Source organism: Benincasa hispida, chromosome 11 (genome assembly GCF_027475165.1).
Source record: "Benincasa hispida cultivar pf3 chromosome 11, pf3_genome.v1.1, whole genome shotgun sequence".
Classification (NCBI taxonomy): Eukaryota; Viridiplantae; Streptophyta; class Magnoliopsida; order Cucurbitales; family Cucurbitaceae; genus Benincasa; species Benincasa hispida.
This window is the reverse complement of record NC_143488.1, coordinates 42088255-42107443: the sequence shown is the minus strand read 5'-3', so window position 1 is coordinate 42107443 and position 19189 is coordinate 42088255. Positions and strand designations below refer to the sequence as shown.

Here is a 19189-nt window from a genome sequence, read left to right as displayed (position 1 = left end):
GGAATTGGTCACTCAAGGTGATCATCGGAGTTGGTCGCCAGATGTAGTTGTCGCCGAAGTTGATCATTGGAGGTGATCTTCACTGGAGTTAGTTGCTTTAGGTGGATGTCAATTGTGTGGATCATTGGGGGTGGTTTTTGCAGGAGTTGTCGTCGAAAGTGGTTGTCGGAGTTGGTCATGTCAAGGTGGTCATTACAATTGAATGTTGGAGTGTGGTAGTGGTGTAATCGTCAACGTTGGCCGACAATTGAAGTCAATGAAAACGTTGAAGGGAGGGAGAGCCAAGTGTGTTGGTAAAAAAACCAACTCTCAACTCTACCAATATTTAAAATTGGTAGACTAAACATTGGACTATTAATTTTTATCAACTTAACTTATTCTGTTGGTGAGCCAAACTCTCCTAAAATCACATTCCAATAAAACAAATAAATAAATAAAGAGCTCGTTTTACCAAAATTGTTTGGCTCTTTTTTTTTAAAATTTTTTTTTTATCTTTTTTAAATACAAATAATTTTCAATTAACCCCAAAACCACGAGACTAAAGTAATTACTGAAGCCCATTATCATCGAAAGGAGCCCATTATTTTAAAAATAATACTTTCAAATTATAAAGATAAGGTTTTAAATTCAACGATGGTAGTAAACGACCAAACAATGTCATTCCCAATGTAATCACGAGTAATTTCATAGAATGATGTAAAAAATTAGAGAAAGATGTGACCTTGATTTTAATAAAAAATAAAATTATAATAATTTTCAATCTTTCCTTTTCTAATATGTTTTGAGCAATATTTGAGAATGCACCATGCTTTATGTATTCCAATCTTTATAAAAATTAAATTATATTATTTAAAAATCAAGTAAAAATAATTTATCATATAAAAAATTATGATCGAACAATTTTATGAGATGCACAAAAATAAGTGGTATGCACTTTCATATTTTTGTTTCTTCTTCTCTCTCAATTCTGATTTTTCTCTAGATAATTTCTTTGTATTTTTGTCTTTTGTAACAACCACGTTCCATTTCTTTGTATTTTGATGACAATGACAATAATAAATAGACGCCTCATAGTTTTTTCCAAATACCAAATAAATCAAAAGACCGAAAAAGAAAGAAAGTAATCTAAAAAAAAGCTTGACGACATCAACAAAAGGTTAGAAAGCGATCTCTCGAAAAAGCCAGTCAAATTTCGAAAACTATTAGGGCATGAGACATCCATTAAAAAATTCTTATAATCAGCTATATATTTTTTTATTTTTCTATTCTACAGTTTGAAAACTAGACTTTTCATACTTTAATGACGGTGGAATAATTAATAAAAAAAAGGAAGAAAAAGTGTGGCATTGATATCAGAAGAAACAGAGAGCTTTTGTTCTGGAATTGAAGCCATCGCCCTTTTAATTAGCTTCTGTGAGCTCTCTTATCTTTGTAATTTTGACTTAAACTCTTCATTTTGTTATGTAAACTATTAGGCTTTGAAGAATTCCTCTTTGTTTTGATCCTCAGAACCCAAAAAGAAAGAGGGGGAAAAACATGTCATATTTGGGTCTCGTGATTGGCTTATTATTGTTGCTCTTAAATTCAAGTTTAGGAGCTGTTGCTGTTACTTATGATTATAGTAGAAATGATTTTCCACCCAGTTTTGTTTTTGGATCTGGCACTACGGCTTATCAGGTAACTTTTTTTTTTTTCAAATTACGTACAAATAATGTTTATAAACTTAATTTTTGACGATAGAAACTTGAAAACGGGTTATAGGAGAGATTTTAGTTTATTTTGTTTTGGATTGAGATAGAGAGATGGTTTAGAAATTGAAGTATTCAAAAGTATGTAAAAGGTGGAGGGAGCAGCAAAGGAAGATGGTAGGACACCAAGCATTTGGGATACTTTTGCTCACTCTGGTATGTTTGTCAATTTCATCGTTTCAGCTTTATGGTAACGTCTAATAATTATTTTATTTTTTATTTTTTATTTTTAAAAATTAAGTCGACAAACATTACTTTTTACCTCTAAAATTTTTTATTTTTTATTTTTTTTTTTAAAAACCAAGCCAAAATTTGAAAACTAAAAATATTACTTTTAAAATTTTGATTTTGTTTTTGGAATTTGGCTAAAAATTCAACTACTGTATTTAGGAAAAATACAAATTCTGGTAAGAAATAAAGAGAAAATAGATTTAATTTTTCAAAAGTAAAAAATAAAAAACGAAATGGTTACCCAATAAAACTTAAGCAATCGAGATTTGTTTCGTTATTATTATTATTATTATTTTGAGTGATGAATGAAGTCATTAGGAACAAACTTTGGTTTAAATATATGGTAGGAGATGGACCGGGAGGAAATGGTGATGTGGCATGTGATGAATACCACAAATATAAGGTATGTATATTTGAGTTTTGGTGTATGAAGTGATTGAGTTTCCGTACTTTTATTTTTGTAACAATTTAGTCTACATGCTTTCATTTTATAATAATTTAGTTTCTAAAATTTCATAGGTAACCGTTTGCACTTTTTTTTTTTGGGGAAAAATTTAATTTTTGGAATGAAATAATAATTTGTATTGGTTTTGTTTAAGTGTAGTACAATAATGATTCTTTCTTTTAGACATATATTTGATTGGAGGGCTTGTTGAAGTCTGACTTTTAGCTTATTAAAGGTTATTCAATTTGTTGTTTGTTAAAAGTTTTTATCTTATAGATCGACGAAGGTTTTCATGATCAGTTTGTAGCTTCTTGAAGGTATTAGAGTTATTAGCTTACTGAGAATCTTCTACTAAGTCATCAAGTTGTTGGATCTTAAAAGGGATTTTGTCTTCAAAGTGTCTTCAAGAAGTGTTCTATCTTCTTGGAGTCTTGAACTCTTCAAAAGGATTTCTTCAAGTAAACTTTAATCTTTGAAGTTTTCATGAAGTTCTTCGTCTTCTTGGAGTCCTTAAAAGTCTTCAACTCTTCGGAAGAATAAATCATTGTTCTTCAAAGTCTCCAATCTTCTTGGAGTCTTCAAGAAGGAGACTTGAATTTCCAAGGAAGCCCTAACATTCAAACTCTTCAGGAATTTTTGCCTCATTGGAGTTCTTCAAAGTCTTCAACTCTTTAGAAGGATTTCAGTATTCAATGAAGCTATAATCTTCAAGGTCTATAGAATCTTGAGTCCTCTGAGTCTTTTGAAGCTTCTTCAATCTTTTTGAAAAATTGGAAGACTCGTCACTTTGAATGCAGATGTTAAATGCATAGCACAATCACCAATTGTAATAACTAAGGAATAGTAAAGAGAGAATTAAGAATGAATACACTGAACTTGGTAATCCAAATCAGTGAAACCACCTACGTCTCGGGAGCAGTGTGCCCAAGAAAGATAATCTAGTAAATCAAGCATTTACAACGTAGTACTTGAGCTACGATTTACTACAGTGACTCACACAGAGCTTGACTTATTGACAACCTAGGCTTCCTTTACATGTGAGACTCTCTTTCTAAACAATTCAGGCTCCCCTTGAGTGTTACTATTAATGTAAAACACTTTGACACTCCTTAGTGTAGAGACTCCCTCTCTCTGATGTTATCTTTCCTTATTGTAGTGAACAATTTTCATTGTTCTAACTTAGGTACACCCTAAGTTGGAGAAATTCTTCTTGCGTTGTGATGTCTTAGGCTCCCCATAAGACTTGATATTACTTGAATACAGTCTGCTTCAATAATCAGATACACAACGGAATAAAAGACACAAAATAATGCTCACAAATCTTGTTCACTAAGTATATTCCGATTACAACCACACGACACAAATTACTTCAAGAATATTCGAGTAGAAACTGGCAACCCTAGCACCTCACCAAGCTAGCAATAAAAAGCTTACAAAATATGGAAAATATTTTTGACCCAAATCTTCTTCTTTCACAAAATGTAAGTGGCATATAAAACAATTTTTTAGAATATTCCAATTAAGGAAATAACCATGTAGACAATCATTTTGAGGAAAGAATCAAATAAGGCAACACACGATCACCGGAGAGACAATAAAATATACACCCATTTCGAAGGGCTCTCCGCATAAGAAAAGTATTTCATAACATCTCGTGTAACAACTACACCATCATGGAGAAAAAAACCTTAAACAAAATATTTAGCCAATAATGCGACTCTAACAAATTCCCCTTTTGGGTAAAACATTTTAAAGATAGAATCGAATCAACAAAGAGAGATATCATTAAGAAGTAATGGTGAGTTTGAACAAGAACTGGAACAATAAGTAGAAATGTAGAAATGTCTGAACAAAGTCAAAAGAAGGTATAGCAACAGTTCAATAAAAACCAACACAAATCATAACAGCCAGATAAGAAAAACAAAACAGAAACACTAGCATCAACACAGACACTACCAATTGCCACTGCTACAAACTACAACTTTCTGCCACTTTCTGGCTTAAAAAAAATAGTCTTGTTATTGAGAAGAAGACGCCCCACCAGACTTAGCTAATGTCACGCGCATCATTTGTAACATATTATCAGCAGTTGTTTTGCGCTCCTAAAGTTTTTGCATCAAACTTGCAATATCCTTGGATTCATTAGATAAAAGATGCAGAACATGGCTCCTAGATGGAGATTCAATTAGGTCTGATTAAGGCCAACAACATTGGATGTTTCGAAAGAGCATCAAGGTAAAAAAATGATGACTTTGCAGAAATTTGAGGTTGGTCGAAATGAGAGGAGTAGGACCAACAGGCTTATCAACTGTAATCAAGCCAGGTTTTCAGCAATCAAGATACCACAAATTAACTGAGGATAGCTAATAGGCAGCTTCAAAGCTTGAGACCCAATGTGGTGCTTGATTTGATTAAACAAAAAGTTTTCGTATTTGAATTGTACTACAGTTCCAATCTAATACAACAAGGTGGCGAGAGAAAGAGAAAGGCTAGACTTATGGGAGAACAGACACCAATTGAAGATCCCAACCTTGTGAAGTATGGCATATTTGACACTTAAAATGGCAGTTGGAAATTGTCCCTTCCTCGACCATGAGGACTTTGTCCCACCTGTTAATTCAAACACCAATTCCCTCATTGACAGACACTTAGAATCCCAACCTTGTGAAGTATGGCATATTTGACACTTAAAATGGCAGTTGGCAACTGTCCTTTCCTCGACCACGAGGACTGTGTCCCACCTGTTAATTCAAACACCGACTCCTTCATTGACGGACATTGTTAAGCTACATCAGCAGGAACTATTTGATTGAGATATTTATTTATAAGATCAGTAGAAAAGATAAATTGGTGTTTTCGCATATGAACTTTCTGGAAATTAGGACTATTGGGATTGTCAAACTTTGAAGACAAGTTGATGATGAATTCCCACATAATCTGAGGATAGAATGGACCCAAATTCAGTACAGTCCTGTCAAGTTGAGCTTTGAGAATTAGATTTTCGTGTTTCATATATGCTAGTGTTAAATGATCGAACAATTAGCCTTAAACCGTGCCTTTAATGAATGAATTGACGAAATGCATGAATTAACATAAGTTTTCCTTATCTGAACCCAAGTATAAGTTTAAATAAGGTTTCCTGGTGAGCCAGGGTCGAATGCAGGGACTTAAACTAAAGATATGTTTGGACTCGAAGAATGATTTTATGCGATGAACATCAATTGATGCGTGGATGAATGTTTGTATACTGAAATTACTACTAACTAATGACAAAGAAGTGCAATAATGATTGGTGGTGAAGGTGTATAACATAGGTGTGATGAAAGGCGTGTGATGGATGTGATGCGATGAATGATGAATCTTGTTACGTGGATGGTGGTTGCAATTACAATATAAACAACTTGCATTGAAGTGATGGAAAAGAAAACAATTGATAAGTTAGGGTTAAAAAGATTCACTAACATTCTCTTAAATGATGCATAAGTAGGCATTCATGTTCTCAACTTTTTAAAATGAAAAGCTAACCTCTCAGCATCTAAGTCACATTTATCTTATTTCTAAGACACATGATCAAGTTGATTTTAAATAAAAGACTAACTTTATATCTCAAGCTATTTATTTCCTTGTTTAACGATTTTCACAGTCACTTACTCTCTTAAATAGTTGATTATTCCTACTTAAATCAATTTGTCAAATAGATTCAAGTAATAGATTAAACATGCATAAAACAAGATGAACTTTTACTTATGCACATTTATGAAAATGTAGATCATTCTCCTCAACCCATTGGAATTTAGTTATTCATAATGGAAAGATAAGAACGCATGGATAGATGGGAATGAATGGAAGTCATATTTATATTAAGAATTAATGAGTTCTCAATCTTAATATCTTAATACAAACTGAAATGGATGAGCAATAAGATAAAATGTAAAGAAAGAAATGTTTCAAGCTGCCAGTTGTAATCTCTTGCTTTCTTTGGCTCTATTTTTGGTTGTTTCTAAGTCATTGTTGTGAAGGTGATAAAGCTCTCTCACTTTTTAGAGAAGAAGTCTAAGTTCTCACTTAGAACTCTTCAAAGAAAAGCTTGACAGGTTGAATAAAATGGAATGCATGGAAAAATTTGGGCCGAGTTTTGGACTAGTCTTTTGACGTCTCTTTTCACTTGAACTTATTTGCCTATTTATATGCATCAAAGAGAAGCTTCTCAGCCTCTTTCCAATGATGATCTGACACCATACATTAAATACCATGTCTTGTTGTGCCGAATACTCGCGTCATTGGTTCATAGGTTTTGTTGCGATTGAGTCAAAATCGGTTATTAACTTGCATCTTGATTTCATGTCCACCACCTATGTGTTTGTTGTTTCTCACTTTTTCGTTGCATGATTCTTTTCATCACCTGATGCTTCTATGCATGCAAGATTTGAAACTAATCTAGCTCTTATGCTTTCTTAGCAGCAACTTTTGTTCCTTGACCAACTTTTACTTCTTTCCATAGAAATCCCATCGTTCGAAGGTGTTAAATTTATAATTTTCAGGAAAATGAGTTTTGAAAAAACATGAATGCAAATTTTGTTTATTTATATGATTTTCATTTTAAGTTATTGAATTTTCCTTTCAATTTCCCCAATTATTCTAAATAAAAGACTATAATAACTTGTATTTTTACAAGTTATCAGAGATCCACAAGCTTGAAGCATTATTGAGTTTTATAAGATAATTCATTTTCATAAACAATGTTCCTTTTAACCACGTATTTCCACATACTCTCTCCTATCTCAATATGAAAAGAGACACATCTAAAGGAACATATGCCACATTATATTTGAGGTAGCAGGATTTGAAGAGCCTAGTTTCTTCCATTTAGAATTAACAAAGGCTCAAATGACCCGAACTGGAATAGAGTCACCATCATCATATGAACTTTTTAAACCCTAGTCTTTCGAAGAAGCATAGGTATCTTCAGAATCATACTGATAAGAGATAGAATCTGATGTTTTAGAGGATGTAGTGACAACATTGGTAACATTCTCATTTTTCTTGGATGCAATTTCAAATAAAGGGATATCAGCATCTAAATTAGACTCATTCTCTTTATCATGATCATTAGAGGCAGATATGTCATCATCAAATACATTATTCTTACTCACATCAACATTTTCCCATTTCTTCTGAGACATGGTCCCTTGTTTCAACATTCTCAACATGTTCTATCTCTACCCTAAGGGGAATGGGTGTCGTAGACACATCAACAAAATTTTCAGGCACATTTTTAAAAATAGTACCTTCACTAGTACCTTTAATCAAGTCAGGTCTGAGTTAGCTCACGTTTCAAGACAATAATAGTGGACATAAGTTTGTGATTGTCAACCATCAGTGACTCAATTCTTTCCTTCCACATATTGAGAACTTTCAAATAATCTTACCATCTATTGAAGAGAGCTTGATAAGATGGATCGGAAAATTATTGTGAAATATCACAGTTATCACTTTTTACATAGATATCATACTCAGAGTTCTCATACAAGGTGGTATTAGATGAGATGTTACTAACAAGCACCTTGACATCTTCCCCAGAGTCACTTTTTTCGTCAAAATCATCATTAGAGAAAGTTCAAACATAACTTATGTTTTGTTTCTTCAGGAAATTTGGGCACTTAGCTTGAAAATGGCCATGGCCTTCACATTCTCTACACTTAAAGGATCTTTTGTTGGTTATCGGTGGTTTCTGATTCGTTTGCATCCTTTTTAGTACTTTGAATTTTAAATTGTTTTGAGGGGAACATTCCTTTAGACTTAGTGTTCTAAGAACCATAGTTTCCTAATATCTTCTCAAAACATTTAAGAACTCGATTAAATTGTTTAGAGAATAAAGATATGGAGTCAGCTAAAGATTCTTCAGACTCTCTGTAAGTATCATCATGCTTGTCATAACAAGAGAATTGTAGTGCCACACCCTTGTTCTTCTTTTTTGGCTAACATTTCGGAGACATTTTAAAGGTAAACGACGATGCAGACAACCCATCAACTTTCATGGGGGATATATCTTGAGTTTCCTCGATTGCAATTACTTTCATATCAAATTTTTTAGGCAAGAACCTAAGCACTTTTCTGATTAGTTTTTCTTCAGATAGTTTCTCTTCCAGGGCAAATGATTAATTTACAATATCTAGCAAACAAACATTGAATTCAACAATGGTCTCATCTTCATGCACTTTTAGATTTTCAAACTTTGAAGCCAACAATTGCAGTCTAGACATTTTAACTTTTGAAATTCCTTCATGAGCAAGAGATGAGATCTCCCATGCTTCTTTAGTTGAAGTGCATGTGTTGATCAAGCAGAATAGATCAACTCCATTAAATATGGATTTTAGGCTCCAAAATCTATTTACCGTCATCACCTTTTATGATTGTATGGGACCATCCAGTTACAACTGTCTTCCAGGATTTACTATCAATTGACTTCAAGAATGCAGTCATTCCGACTTTCAGTAAGAGTAATTCATCCCATCTAGCACAGGAGGACGAGTCATGAGACTACCTTCCTTGATTCCATCTATGATCGATATACCTGAAGTAAAGGTAACCGCCTCTGATACCAAATGAAAAACTGGATGACTCGTCACTTTGAATGCAGATGTTAAATGAATACCATAATCACAAACTATAACAACCAAGGAATAGTAAAGAGAGAATTAAGAATAAACACACAAAACTTGGTAACCCAGTTCGGTGAAGCCACCTACGTTTGGGGGGTAATGTGTCCAGGAAAGATAATCCACTGATATATTAAAATATCAAGCATTTACGATGTAGTACTTATCTGCAAAGTACGATCTACTATAGTGACTCACTCAGAGCTTGACTTACTGACTACCTAGGCTCCCTAGATGTGAGACTCCTTCTTTGAACAACTTAGGCTCCCTCTAATTATGTTACTATTAGTGTAAAACATTTTAGCACTCCTCAATATAGAGACTCCCTCTCTATGATGTCATCTTTCCTTATTGCAGTGAACGATCTTTACTGTTCTGATTTAGGTACACCCTAAATTAAAGAAATCCTTCTCAGGTTGTGATGTCTTAAGTCCTCTAAGACTTGATATTGTTTGAATTCAGATTGTTTCAATAATCAGATACACAGTGGAATAAAGGATGCCACAAGTCTTGTTCACCAATCTTCTTCCATTCCAAAATATAGATAGTTCCTCTATTTATAAAGCTGTCAACCGATTTTATATAGACTTGAACTTGATTGTATATTTGGGCCCATCCTTTTAGACCTAACTAGGCTTGTCTGCACCAAATGATCCAGACTTTGGGTCCAATTACTTTAACGTGTTTAGATTTACTTGAGCTTTAACTCAATTTATTTTTGAAGAACTTAGACTAATTAAGGCTTTGGGTTAATTAAATTAGCACTTAATATTGGGTTTAATCGTCATATATATAATTTGATCATGCCAATTGGTGCGATCAGGCGTGATTATAAAGGAGACCCATGACATATTTAAATTTGTCGAACTTTTTTACTTAATTTAACTTTGTGGACGCATGTTAATTTATAATTGTCCCAACATTAATAATATGGAACTTTGTCATTAATTTAAAATAATGTCACAATTGTTTCTAACTTGGAACTTCTTATTCAACAACTATTTAGTCTTTGTACATAAAATTTGTAACAAATTAATTTAGCTCTTGTAAAAATTATTGTCAAGATTTAAATAAGTTTTCTAATGTATGTAGATAGATAAACTAACTTACAAAGACTAAGTGAGTCGTTACATGATAAAAATTAAAACTTGATTTTAATGATATTTTTTATGACATGGATTAAAATGACAAATTTTAAAATGCTTGAAATAAATTGTTATAAGCTTTGAAGTAGAAGGATCAAATCGTTACATACTCAAGTTTGGACTAAATTGTTATTTCATGGAAGTTTAAGAAGTAGAAATGTTTTTGGCCTATTTTCAAATAAATAAAAAGTGAACCAACTTATTAACAAATATAACAAAATGTCACTTTTTTTATCATGATAGACTGTGATAGACTGAGTGATAAAAGTCTATCGTGGTTTAGACTGAGTGATAGAAGTCTATCGTGGTTTATCACTAATAGACAGTGACATTTTGTTATACTTGAAAATATTTTCAACAATTTGCCATTTTAAAACAACTGCCCAATGTTTTTTAACCTTATTTTTTTATAGTTAGAGTTGAAAACTTCATTAGGTTAATTAATTTCTTAGCCTAAGCTTGGTTCATCTACTTGATTAGCTTTTAAGTTAATCATGTTTGTTAACGTAGGAAGATGTGAAATTGATGGTGGATGTTGGACTTGATGCTTATAGATTTTCCATCTCATGGTCAAGACTTATTCCAAGTAAAATATATACCATTAGTCTTTCTCTACATTATTAAAAGAAAAAAGAAGAGAGAATTGACTCCACATTTTTGTTTTGTTTTTCAGATGGAAGAGGATCCATAAATCCAAAGGGCTTAGAATACTACAACAATCTCATCAATGAACTAATTAGCCATGGTTGTTAGTTGGCAATTTTATCAATCATAAAGTTGCTTACAAATATTTTGTATAAACTTCTTATTCTTGTGCTGATTTATGTTGTGATCTTCTTATTGAATAGGAATTCAACCCCATGTAACATTGCACAACTTTGATCTCCCACAAGCACTTGAAGATGAATATGGGGGATGGGTCAGTCCAAAGATTATGTAAGACTAGTTATATTCCCTACACCTTTATATAGAAATATATTATTCAATGACAGACAAAATGTGACATGTAGATTTGAAAATTTGCTTTGACTTATAATCATTATTTAAGATACTTTTGCAGATTGACAACCTCATTGTGGTGGCTAACCACATATAATACTTTCTTAATTTTGGAAAAATATCTCTTTGGTCTCAAAGTTTTGGGTTCATAAGTTTTCATTTGGTTTTCAAGTTTTAAAATGTTACATTTTCGATTTTTAAATTTTGAGTTTAATTTTAATTTAGTCTCTAAGTTTCAAAAGGTTACAATATTTTACCCTTGAGGTTTGAGTTATGTTTTAATTCAATCTTTAGATTTCAAGATTTATACTTTTGACTTTACTTTTTCACAAAATACTCATTCTAATTTAAAATAATTATTAAGTAAAAATCTAAATATAATTTAAAACGTGATTGTTTTTCAATAACCGTATTGGATGTAGATTTGAAATTTTGATGGTCTCATAATAATAACAGTTCAAGATTATCAGTCACATTATGGTGGTTGACCAACTATAATAATTTATGAAATATACGAACACGTAGGAGTAAGAATTCAAACTATTGATTTTTTATGTTCGAGTTGGCTAATATATATATACATACATACATAAGTTTTTGACATATTTTCAACAATGTGATGAATGTAGAGAAGATTTCAAAGCATATGCAGAAGTATGTTTTAGAGAATTTGGAGATAGGGTGTTGCATTGGACAACTATAAATGAAGCTAATGTGTTTGCAATGGGAGGATATGACTTGGGGTTTGTGCCACCTAATCGATGTTCACCTCCATTTGGAACAAGAAAATGCTCTAAAGGAAACTCCTCTACTGAGCCTTATTTGGTTCTCCATCATTGTCTATTGGCTCATGCATCAGCTGCAACTTTCTATAACAAAAACTACAAGGTAATTTTTTCTTCCAATTGCTTCTCTTTTTGTTAGCTAGGTTAAATTTTTACGGAAGAACAATTTAGTCTCTAATGTTTAGTTAGTAACGACTTAATCTCTATATTTTCAAATTTATGACAATTTAGTTCATTTGAAGTAAATAAGTGTCTTATTTTATTATATGATGACTTAGTTTTTTACAATTTATAAATAAATTTGATTTTTGATTAGTTATCCATTTATATGTGTTAAGAAATTTCATTCGATCTTAATAATATTTTTCACGATAGGAACTAAATCATATTACAAATTATAAAGTATAGGGATCAAGTTGTTATTTATCAAAGTTCAAGGACTAAATTGTTAAAAAAATTGAAAGTACAGGGACTAAATTGTTACCAACTAAAGTTCAAAGACTATATTTTTACTTTTGTGAAAGTTTATGGACCACGGGTGTTTTTAATTTTTTTTTTCTTCATTGGGAATTTATAAATGAAATTTTATTACTTATTAGGTTAAAACTGATATCTTTTATGGTCCTTGAACTTTCAAATAATGTATTTTAATCTTTAAATTATATATATGTAAAACTATTCTAGTCATTCCTAAACTTTCAAGAACTCGTTCATTTAAAAATTTGACACTTAAGGTTTTGTTAGGTAACCATTTTGTTTTTAGTTTTATGTTTTTGAAATTTAGGTTTTCTCCTAAATTTCATACTATGATTTTGAGCTTTTAAGAAGTTACTTGAATTTTTAGTTTACTTCTAAAGACAGAAACTAGGTTTTTAAAATTTTTTTTTTTTATGATTATCCAACGAGTCCTAACGGTACCAAACAGAGCCTAAAATTATTGTACAAGACTTTCATTGATCCATATAAAAAGTAGTGGATTAAGGCCTGATTGATAACCATTTCGTTTTCGATTTTTGGATTTTGAAAACTAAGCCTATAGAACTCTACTTCCACCTCCAAATTTCTTCATTTTTTTATCTATTTTTTACCAATGGTTTAAAAAATTTAGCCAATTTTTGAAAATTAAAAAAGTAGTTTTCTAAAATTGTTTTTGTTTTTAAAGTTTGGCTGAAAATTCAACCGTTGTACTTAAGAAAGATACAAACTATTGTAAGAAATGAAGAGAAAATAGACTTAAATTTTAGAAAACAAAAACTAAAAATGAAATGGTTACTATTGGTCTAAGGTTTGAAGTTCGATCCCCCATCCCAAAAACTTTTGTGTATATACACACAAAATGGTGTGCTATGTTAGATTTATATTTAAACTATTTATGACAAATTAACGACAACGTCTAATAGAGTTTTTAAGTAAAATTCTAAAACTAAATACAAAATATTTGAAACATCAAAGACCAAAATAAAATAAAATAAAAATTCAACCACAAAAATAAAATGTAAACTCTTGTAGTACAATGCCTTTATAAAATAAATTAACTTATAAAAGAAAGTACAGGACAAACAACATGGTTTTGTTGGGATCAGCATCTATATGTTTCGATTTGTTCCTTTTACTGACTCAAAAGAAGACACCAATGCTGTCGAAAGAGCCTATGAGTTTCTTGTCAATTGGTAAGTTCTACTTTCAATTGAAACTAAAAAAATAGCATCTTGGACACATCAATTGATAACTAGGTTTGATAAGAAAGTGCCTCTTTTATATCCTTAAATTTTAATGTGTAATAATTTAGTCCGTGCACTTTTAGTTTATAATAATTGATCCTCATATGTTAAAATAATATAACACGGTAGTCTTTATAATGAAAAATCTCATTAAAATTAAGTGTTGATATTTATTATTTATGACTGTCCCTAATCAATTATTCATTACATATGTAAAAAGGTTTCATTAAATTTTAACGATATTTTTTTCGTGATAAAGACTAAATTATTACAAATTACAATGTACGGAGACTAAATTGTTATTTATTAAAATTCAAGAATTATGGTTCAGTTTGATGAAAATTGTACTTGTTTTTTTACAACATCTTTACTATAGTTTTTATCTTCCTTTACTATTTTTAGGGTTTAGGAAAATACTAACTAGAGGTAATAAGAGAACTCACCCATGAACGGGGATGACAATGGGGCAAGGTGGGGACAGAACTTCTCCCTATCCCCATCCACATGGGGATTTTGAATCCCCCTCCTCACCCCATTCCCCGTTTTGGGGAGTCGGGGTCGGGGAGACCTCGTTCAGATATTCGGGTCCTCACTAAGAACAATTTCGCTCTTTATTTTATTTATTATTATTCTTATTATTTAAAATAAATTAAAATTTAGTATTAATATTAAAATTGTAAATATTTTAGATAAAAAGTTAGCACTATTGTTATTATATTTATTTAAATGAATGATTACAAAAATATAAGATGCCTTTTGTTATAAATTTAGTTATATTAGAAAGTTAGATTTTTTTTTAAAAAAATTAACATTAATCTGTTGTGTGTGCATATATAAATCTTCTTTATATATATTTAAAATATGTATATTTAAAATGTTTTAGTATTTTTCGACTTTTTATTTATATAAATAAGCAATTAAAAAAAGAATGGGAAGGGACCTTCCCATCCGTCCTGACTGGGGATCTGATTTAAATCTCCAGTTTAGCCCTTTTACCCGGTCAAGTCGAGGATCAGGTCGGGACCTGCGAAGATCTAATCCCATAAAAAAATATCATCCTATCCATGATGGATGATCTTCAAACCAAATTGTAGTCAATTTGTGTTTGCGAGCGTGAGTAACAAGCTCTTGAGGTACCAAGTAGAAATATTGATTGATAAAATGAAATCCTTGAACTTTGGTACATTGATGCTTGGCGTGAAGGAATCAACAAATATTTGGAGCTCATTTTCATAATAAACTTTTCCTGCTAAGAGGTTCCAAAGATGGGCAAGTTTGTTTTGGTGAATAAGCCATGAATACCCACCTCCAATTCTTTTGTACTAGTGGAATATTGATAGCAAGGTTTTTCGAATCTCTTAATCAAAGAAAAATAATATTGTTCCTCCTGAACTTGTAGTACAAGTGGTATGGGTCTAACACAGATTTCTGAGTTATTCCAATTGTTTACTTGATCATAGAATACATGAAAATATACTTATTTTGTTACCTATACTTAACCAAGACATTTAGTGATGCTAAATGGAAATCCAAAACACCTAATCAGTCAAAACATTTAGATGTAAAGCATCCTAAACATGCCAATCAATCACATTAAGTTCTAGGGATAAAGCTAAGATGCATGACAAGCAGGTAATGTCGCATAAGTCAAATAAAAATACGATGTTCGACTAAGTTAAATAAACAATGTTTATTGGATGGATGCCTAACAAGTTCACAAGTTTGAACTTAACTTTGCTATCATGCGATTGAGAATCTCAACAATTAATGATTAAAACTTAACCTATAGCAAGAGATCATATAAATTTGACTAGTTTGTTAGACAATCGCAAAGAAACATAATCATGAGAGTAAAACAAGATGAACATCCATAAATAACAAAGAAATTCTCAAGTTTATACAAGTCTCACAAGCATTACAATTAGGAAAACCTCTAACCTAAGCTAGAACGTACCTCTTAGCCCATACAAACCTTTATTTTCAATGAATATAAGTGTGGATGGCCAAACTATAACACAAAAGGTAAAAAGACTAGGGTAATACAGATAGAGTGAAGCAGAACTTGGAGTGGTGGCTGAAGAACTGCTTGGTGTTGACCTAATGCAAAAGATTCAATTTATTGACTATTGAAGGCGCTGCGGTGCCAACCTATTTTCTTAATTAAGGATTTTCATATTTGCGACCAGATTGCAACATTGTACGCATCGCTGCAGTTTAATGGGCTTCTATGCCGCAATTCCTTTTTCCTTAAATGTACTGGCGCCACGGATGCTTCCTAAAACACGAACTATTGCCTTCGGCACCAGTATGCGGTGTATCACTGTCACAAAGGGGCGTCCACGATCATTTTTGCCTCATGTGGTATCAAAGCGTTTAAAGATCATCAAGATCAACTTTCTTGGAGTATCAAGATTCTCAAGAAATCAAGACTCGATACTTGATCATATCAGAAATGGTTGTTGCAAGGAATGAGATTGAGAAGTTTGATGGGAAGGTCGATTTTGGCCTATGGAAGGCCAAAATCAAAGCCATTCTTGGACAACAAAGATCACACAAGGTCCTTTTGGACCCATCAACTCTGCCCTCCACTATATTAGCACAAGAAAGAGAAGACATGGAGCTTACAGCTTATGGGACTTTGGTTTTGAATCTCAGTGACAGTATTTTGAGGCAAGTAATTGATCAAGACACAACCTACAAGATGTGGGTCAAGCTGAAAGGTCTTTTTGCAACTAAGGATCTCCCCAACAAGATGTATCTAAGGGAGAAGTTCTTTACGTTCAAGATGGATTTTTTCAAGCCACTTTCAGATAATTTCGATGAGTTCAAGAGGATAGTCTTAGAGTTCAAGTGCCTTGGTGAGAAAATTGGTGACGAGAATGAGGCTTTTGTGCTATTAAACTCTCTACCCGAAGCCTATAAGGAGGTGAAGAATGCTTTGAAATATGGTAGAGAATCAATTATCACTGATGCCATCATTTCATCATTAAGAACTAGAGAGTTAGAGTTTCAGTCAATCAAGAAGGAGCAGCCTAGTGTAGAGGGGCTGTTTGCCAAGGGGAAGAACAAGTATGACCAGTATAAGGGGAATAAAAACCAATAAGGTGAAGAACACAAACCTAAGACCAAGCTGAGATGCAACTATTACAAGAAGAAAGGTCACTTGATGAGAGATTGCTACAGCCTGAAAAGGAAAAACCAAGAAAAAGAGAAGGATCAGAAAGGAAAACAACCAGAAGCTTCAGTGGTTGAAGGTTCCTACTTTTACTCTGATACCTTAGCCTCCACAAGAAATTAAACCAACCAAATCAGTCCTCTTGGAAAACATGATTGGGTACTTGGTTCCTATTGTACCTATCACATGACACCTTTTAGATCTTGGTTTAATACTTACAAGGAAATAGATGGAGAATCTGTGTACATGGGAAACAATGAAGCTTGCAAGATAAAAGGGGTTGGTTCAGTATCTTTAAAGCTAAAGGATGGATCAATCAAGCTTCTAAGAAATGTGAGACATGTACCTTTTCTCAAGAGAAACTTGATATCTCTGGGCATGTTGGACTCCATTGGGTGTGAATGTAGAGGAAAAGATGGAGTTCTTGATATGATCAAGGGTTCCAAAGTAGAGTTGGTTGGTGAGAAGGTCAATGACCTTTACATTGTGAGAGGACTAGAGATAATGACACGAGCCTAAAACTTAAAGAGCAAGCTTAACAGAGGCTGACTTGTGGCACAAAAGACTATTCCATATTAGTGAAAAAGGGATGCAAGCACTGTCGAAGCAAGGAATTCTGCCCAAAGGTATCAGTGAAAACCTTTCCTTTTGTGAACACTGCAGTTTACGTAAAGCAACAAGGCAAAGTTTCACAAAATCTCAACACACCTCCAAATGAGCATTGAATTATGTCCATTCCAACCTATGGGAACCATCTCCTACACCAAGCCTTAGTGGCTCAAGGTATTTTCTAACTTTTATAGATGACTTTTCTAGAAAGAGCTGAATATAGTTTTTTAAAACTAAGGACCAAGTTTTTGGGAAGTTTAAAGAATGAAAAGCCATGATAGAAAATCAAATATCTAAAAGGTTAAAATACTTTAGAATCGATAATGGGCTTGAGTTTTGCAATGAACACTTTGATAAATTTTGTATTGAGAATGTATAACTAGGCATAGAACAGTGAGATATTCATCTCAACAAAATAGGGTTGCTAAGAGGTTAAATAGAACCATAATGGAAAATGTTAGGTGTTTGCTCTCTGATACTATCTTAGGGAAAAGTTATTGGGCAGAAGCTGCAACCTATACTGTATATACCTTGAATAGGTGCCTTCACACATCTTTAAAATTTCTTACCCCTGAGAAAAAATGGATTAATCATCCTCCTAACCTAGATAACCTCAAGGTCTTTGGATGTGTAGGGTTTGTACACCAAAATAAGGGAAATTTAAAGGCCAGAGCAGTCAAGTGCATATTTGTAGGCTTTATAGAGGGTATCAAGGGTTTTAAAATGTGACATCCGATTAAAAGGAAGTTCATAGTAAGCAGAGACATCACCTTTAGGGAAGAGGAGATGTTTATGCAAAAGGAGAAAAATGTTGAGGATGAAGGAGAGTCATCCAACATAGGAACTGAGGTGGAGTTACCAACTGAACAGCCAATTGAGTCTAGCCAACCTAGTGACGTAGGAGAAATTGAGAAAGATGTAGAGGAACATGAGGAGACAACATGTGATCAACTTGATTTAAGCCAATATGTCTTAGCTAGGGATAGACAAAGGAGAACATCAACCTCCAGTTAGGTATACTGAAATGAATTATATAAATATGGTTTTAAATGACGTGGTAGCTCCTACTAACCAAGAATCAACTACCTTTGAGGAAGCAACAAGTTTTGCTAATGCAAGGGATTGGATTGAAGCAATGAATGAGGAGATGCATTCACTAAAGGTGAATGACATTTGGTCTTTGGTTCCTCTATTAAAAGGTTACAAACCTGTTGCCTCTAAATGGATTTTCAAACTTAAAGGAGTATCCTGTGATCAAAAGCCTAGGTATAAAGCTAGATTAGTTGCAAATAGGTCACTCAAAATGAGGGATAGGCTATTCTGAGATTTTATCCCAATGTTGTAAAACAGACTTCCATAAGATTTCTTCTATCCTTAGTTGCTCAAAATAATCTAGAATTGTATCAACTAGGAGTCAAAACTATCTTTCTTCATAGACATCTAGAGGAGACAATCTATATGACGCAACCTAAAGGATTTAAAGTTAAATGAAAAGAAAATCTCTTTTGCTTACTCGACAAGTCTATATATGGGTTAAAACAATCACCTAGGTGCTGGTATAAGAGATTCAATGACTATATTTTTAGCATTGGGTTCAAAAGAAGTTCATTTGACATATGTGTTTATGTAAATACAAGTTCATACAAGGACAAAGTTTACCTACTCATATATG

The 19189-nt window shown here is 32.6% G+C and overlaps 1 protein-coding gene across 1 annotated transcript in view; it reads left to right on the top strand.

Moving 5' to 3' along the window:
- Positions 1 to 1283: 1283 nt before the first annotated feature.
- The window catches only part of LOC120091476 (beta-glucosidase 11-like), a 30433-nt gene continuing 12527 nt past the window's right edge, over positions 1284 to 19189 (top strand). Inside the window, exons 1-9 of the mRNA XM_039049519.2 lie at positions 1284 to 1413; positions 1510 to 1677; positions 1841 to 1904; positions 2327 to 2382; positions 10739 to 10814; positions 10902 to 10973; positions 11077 to 11164; positions 11857 to 12115; positions 13567 to 13682. Coding sequence (XP_038905447.1) covers positions 1537 to 1677; positions 1841 to 1904; positions 2327 to 2382; positions 10739 to 10814; positions 10902 to 10973; positions 11077 to 11164; positions 11857 to 12115; positions 13567 to 13682 — 872 coding nt within the window. The 5' untranslated portion in view covers positions 1284 to 1413; positions 1510 to 1536. The remainder of the gene's footprint in view (positions 1414 to 1509; positions 1678 to 1840; positions 1905 to 2326; positions 2383 to 10738; positions 10815 to 10901; positions 10974 to 11076; positions 11165 to 11856; positions 12116 to 13566; positions 13683 to 19189) is intronic.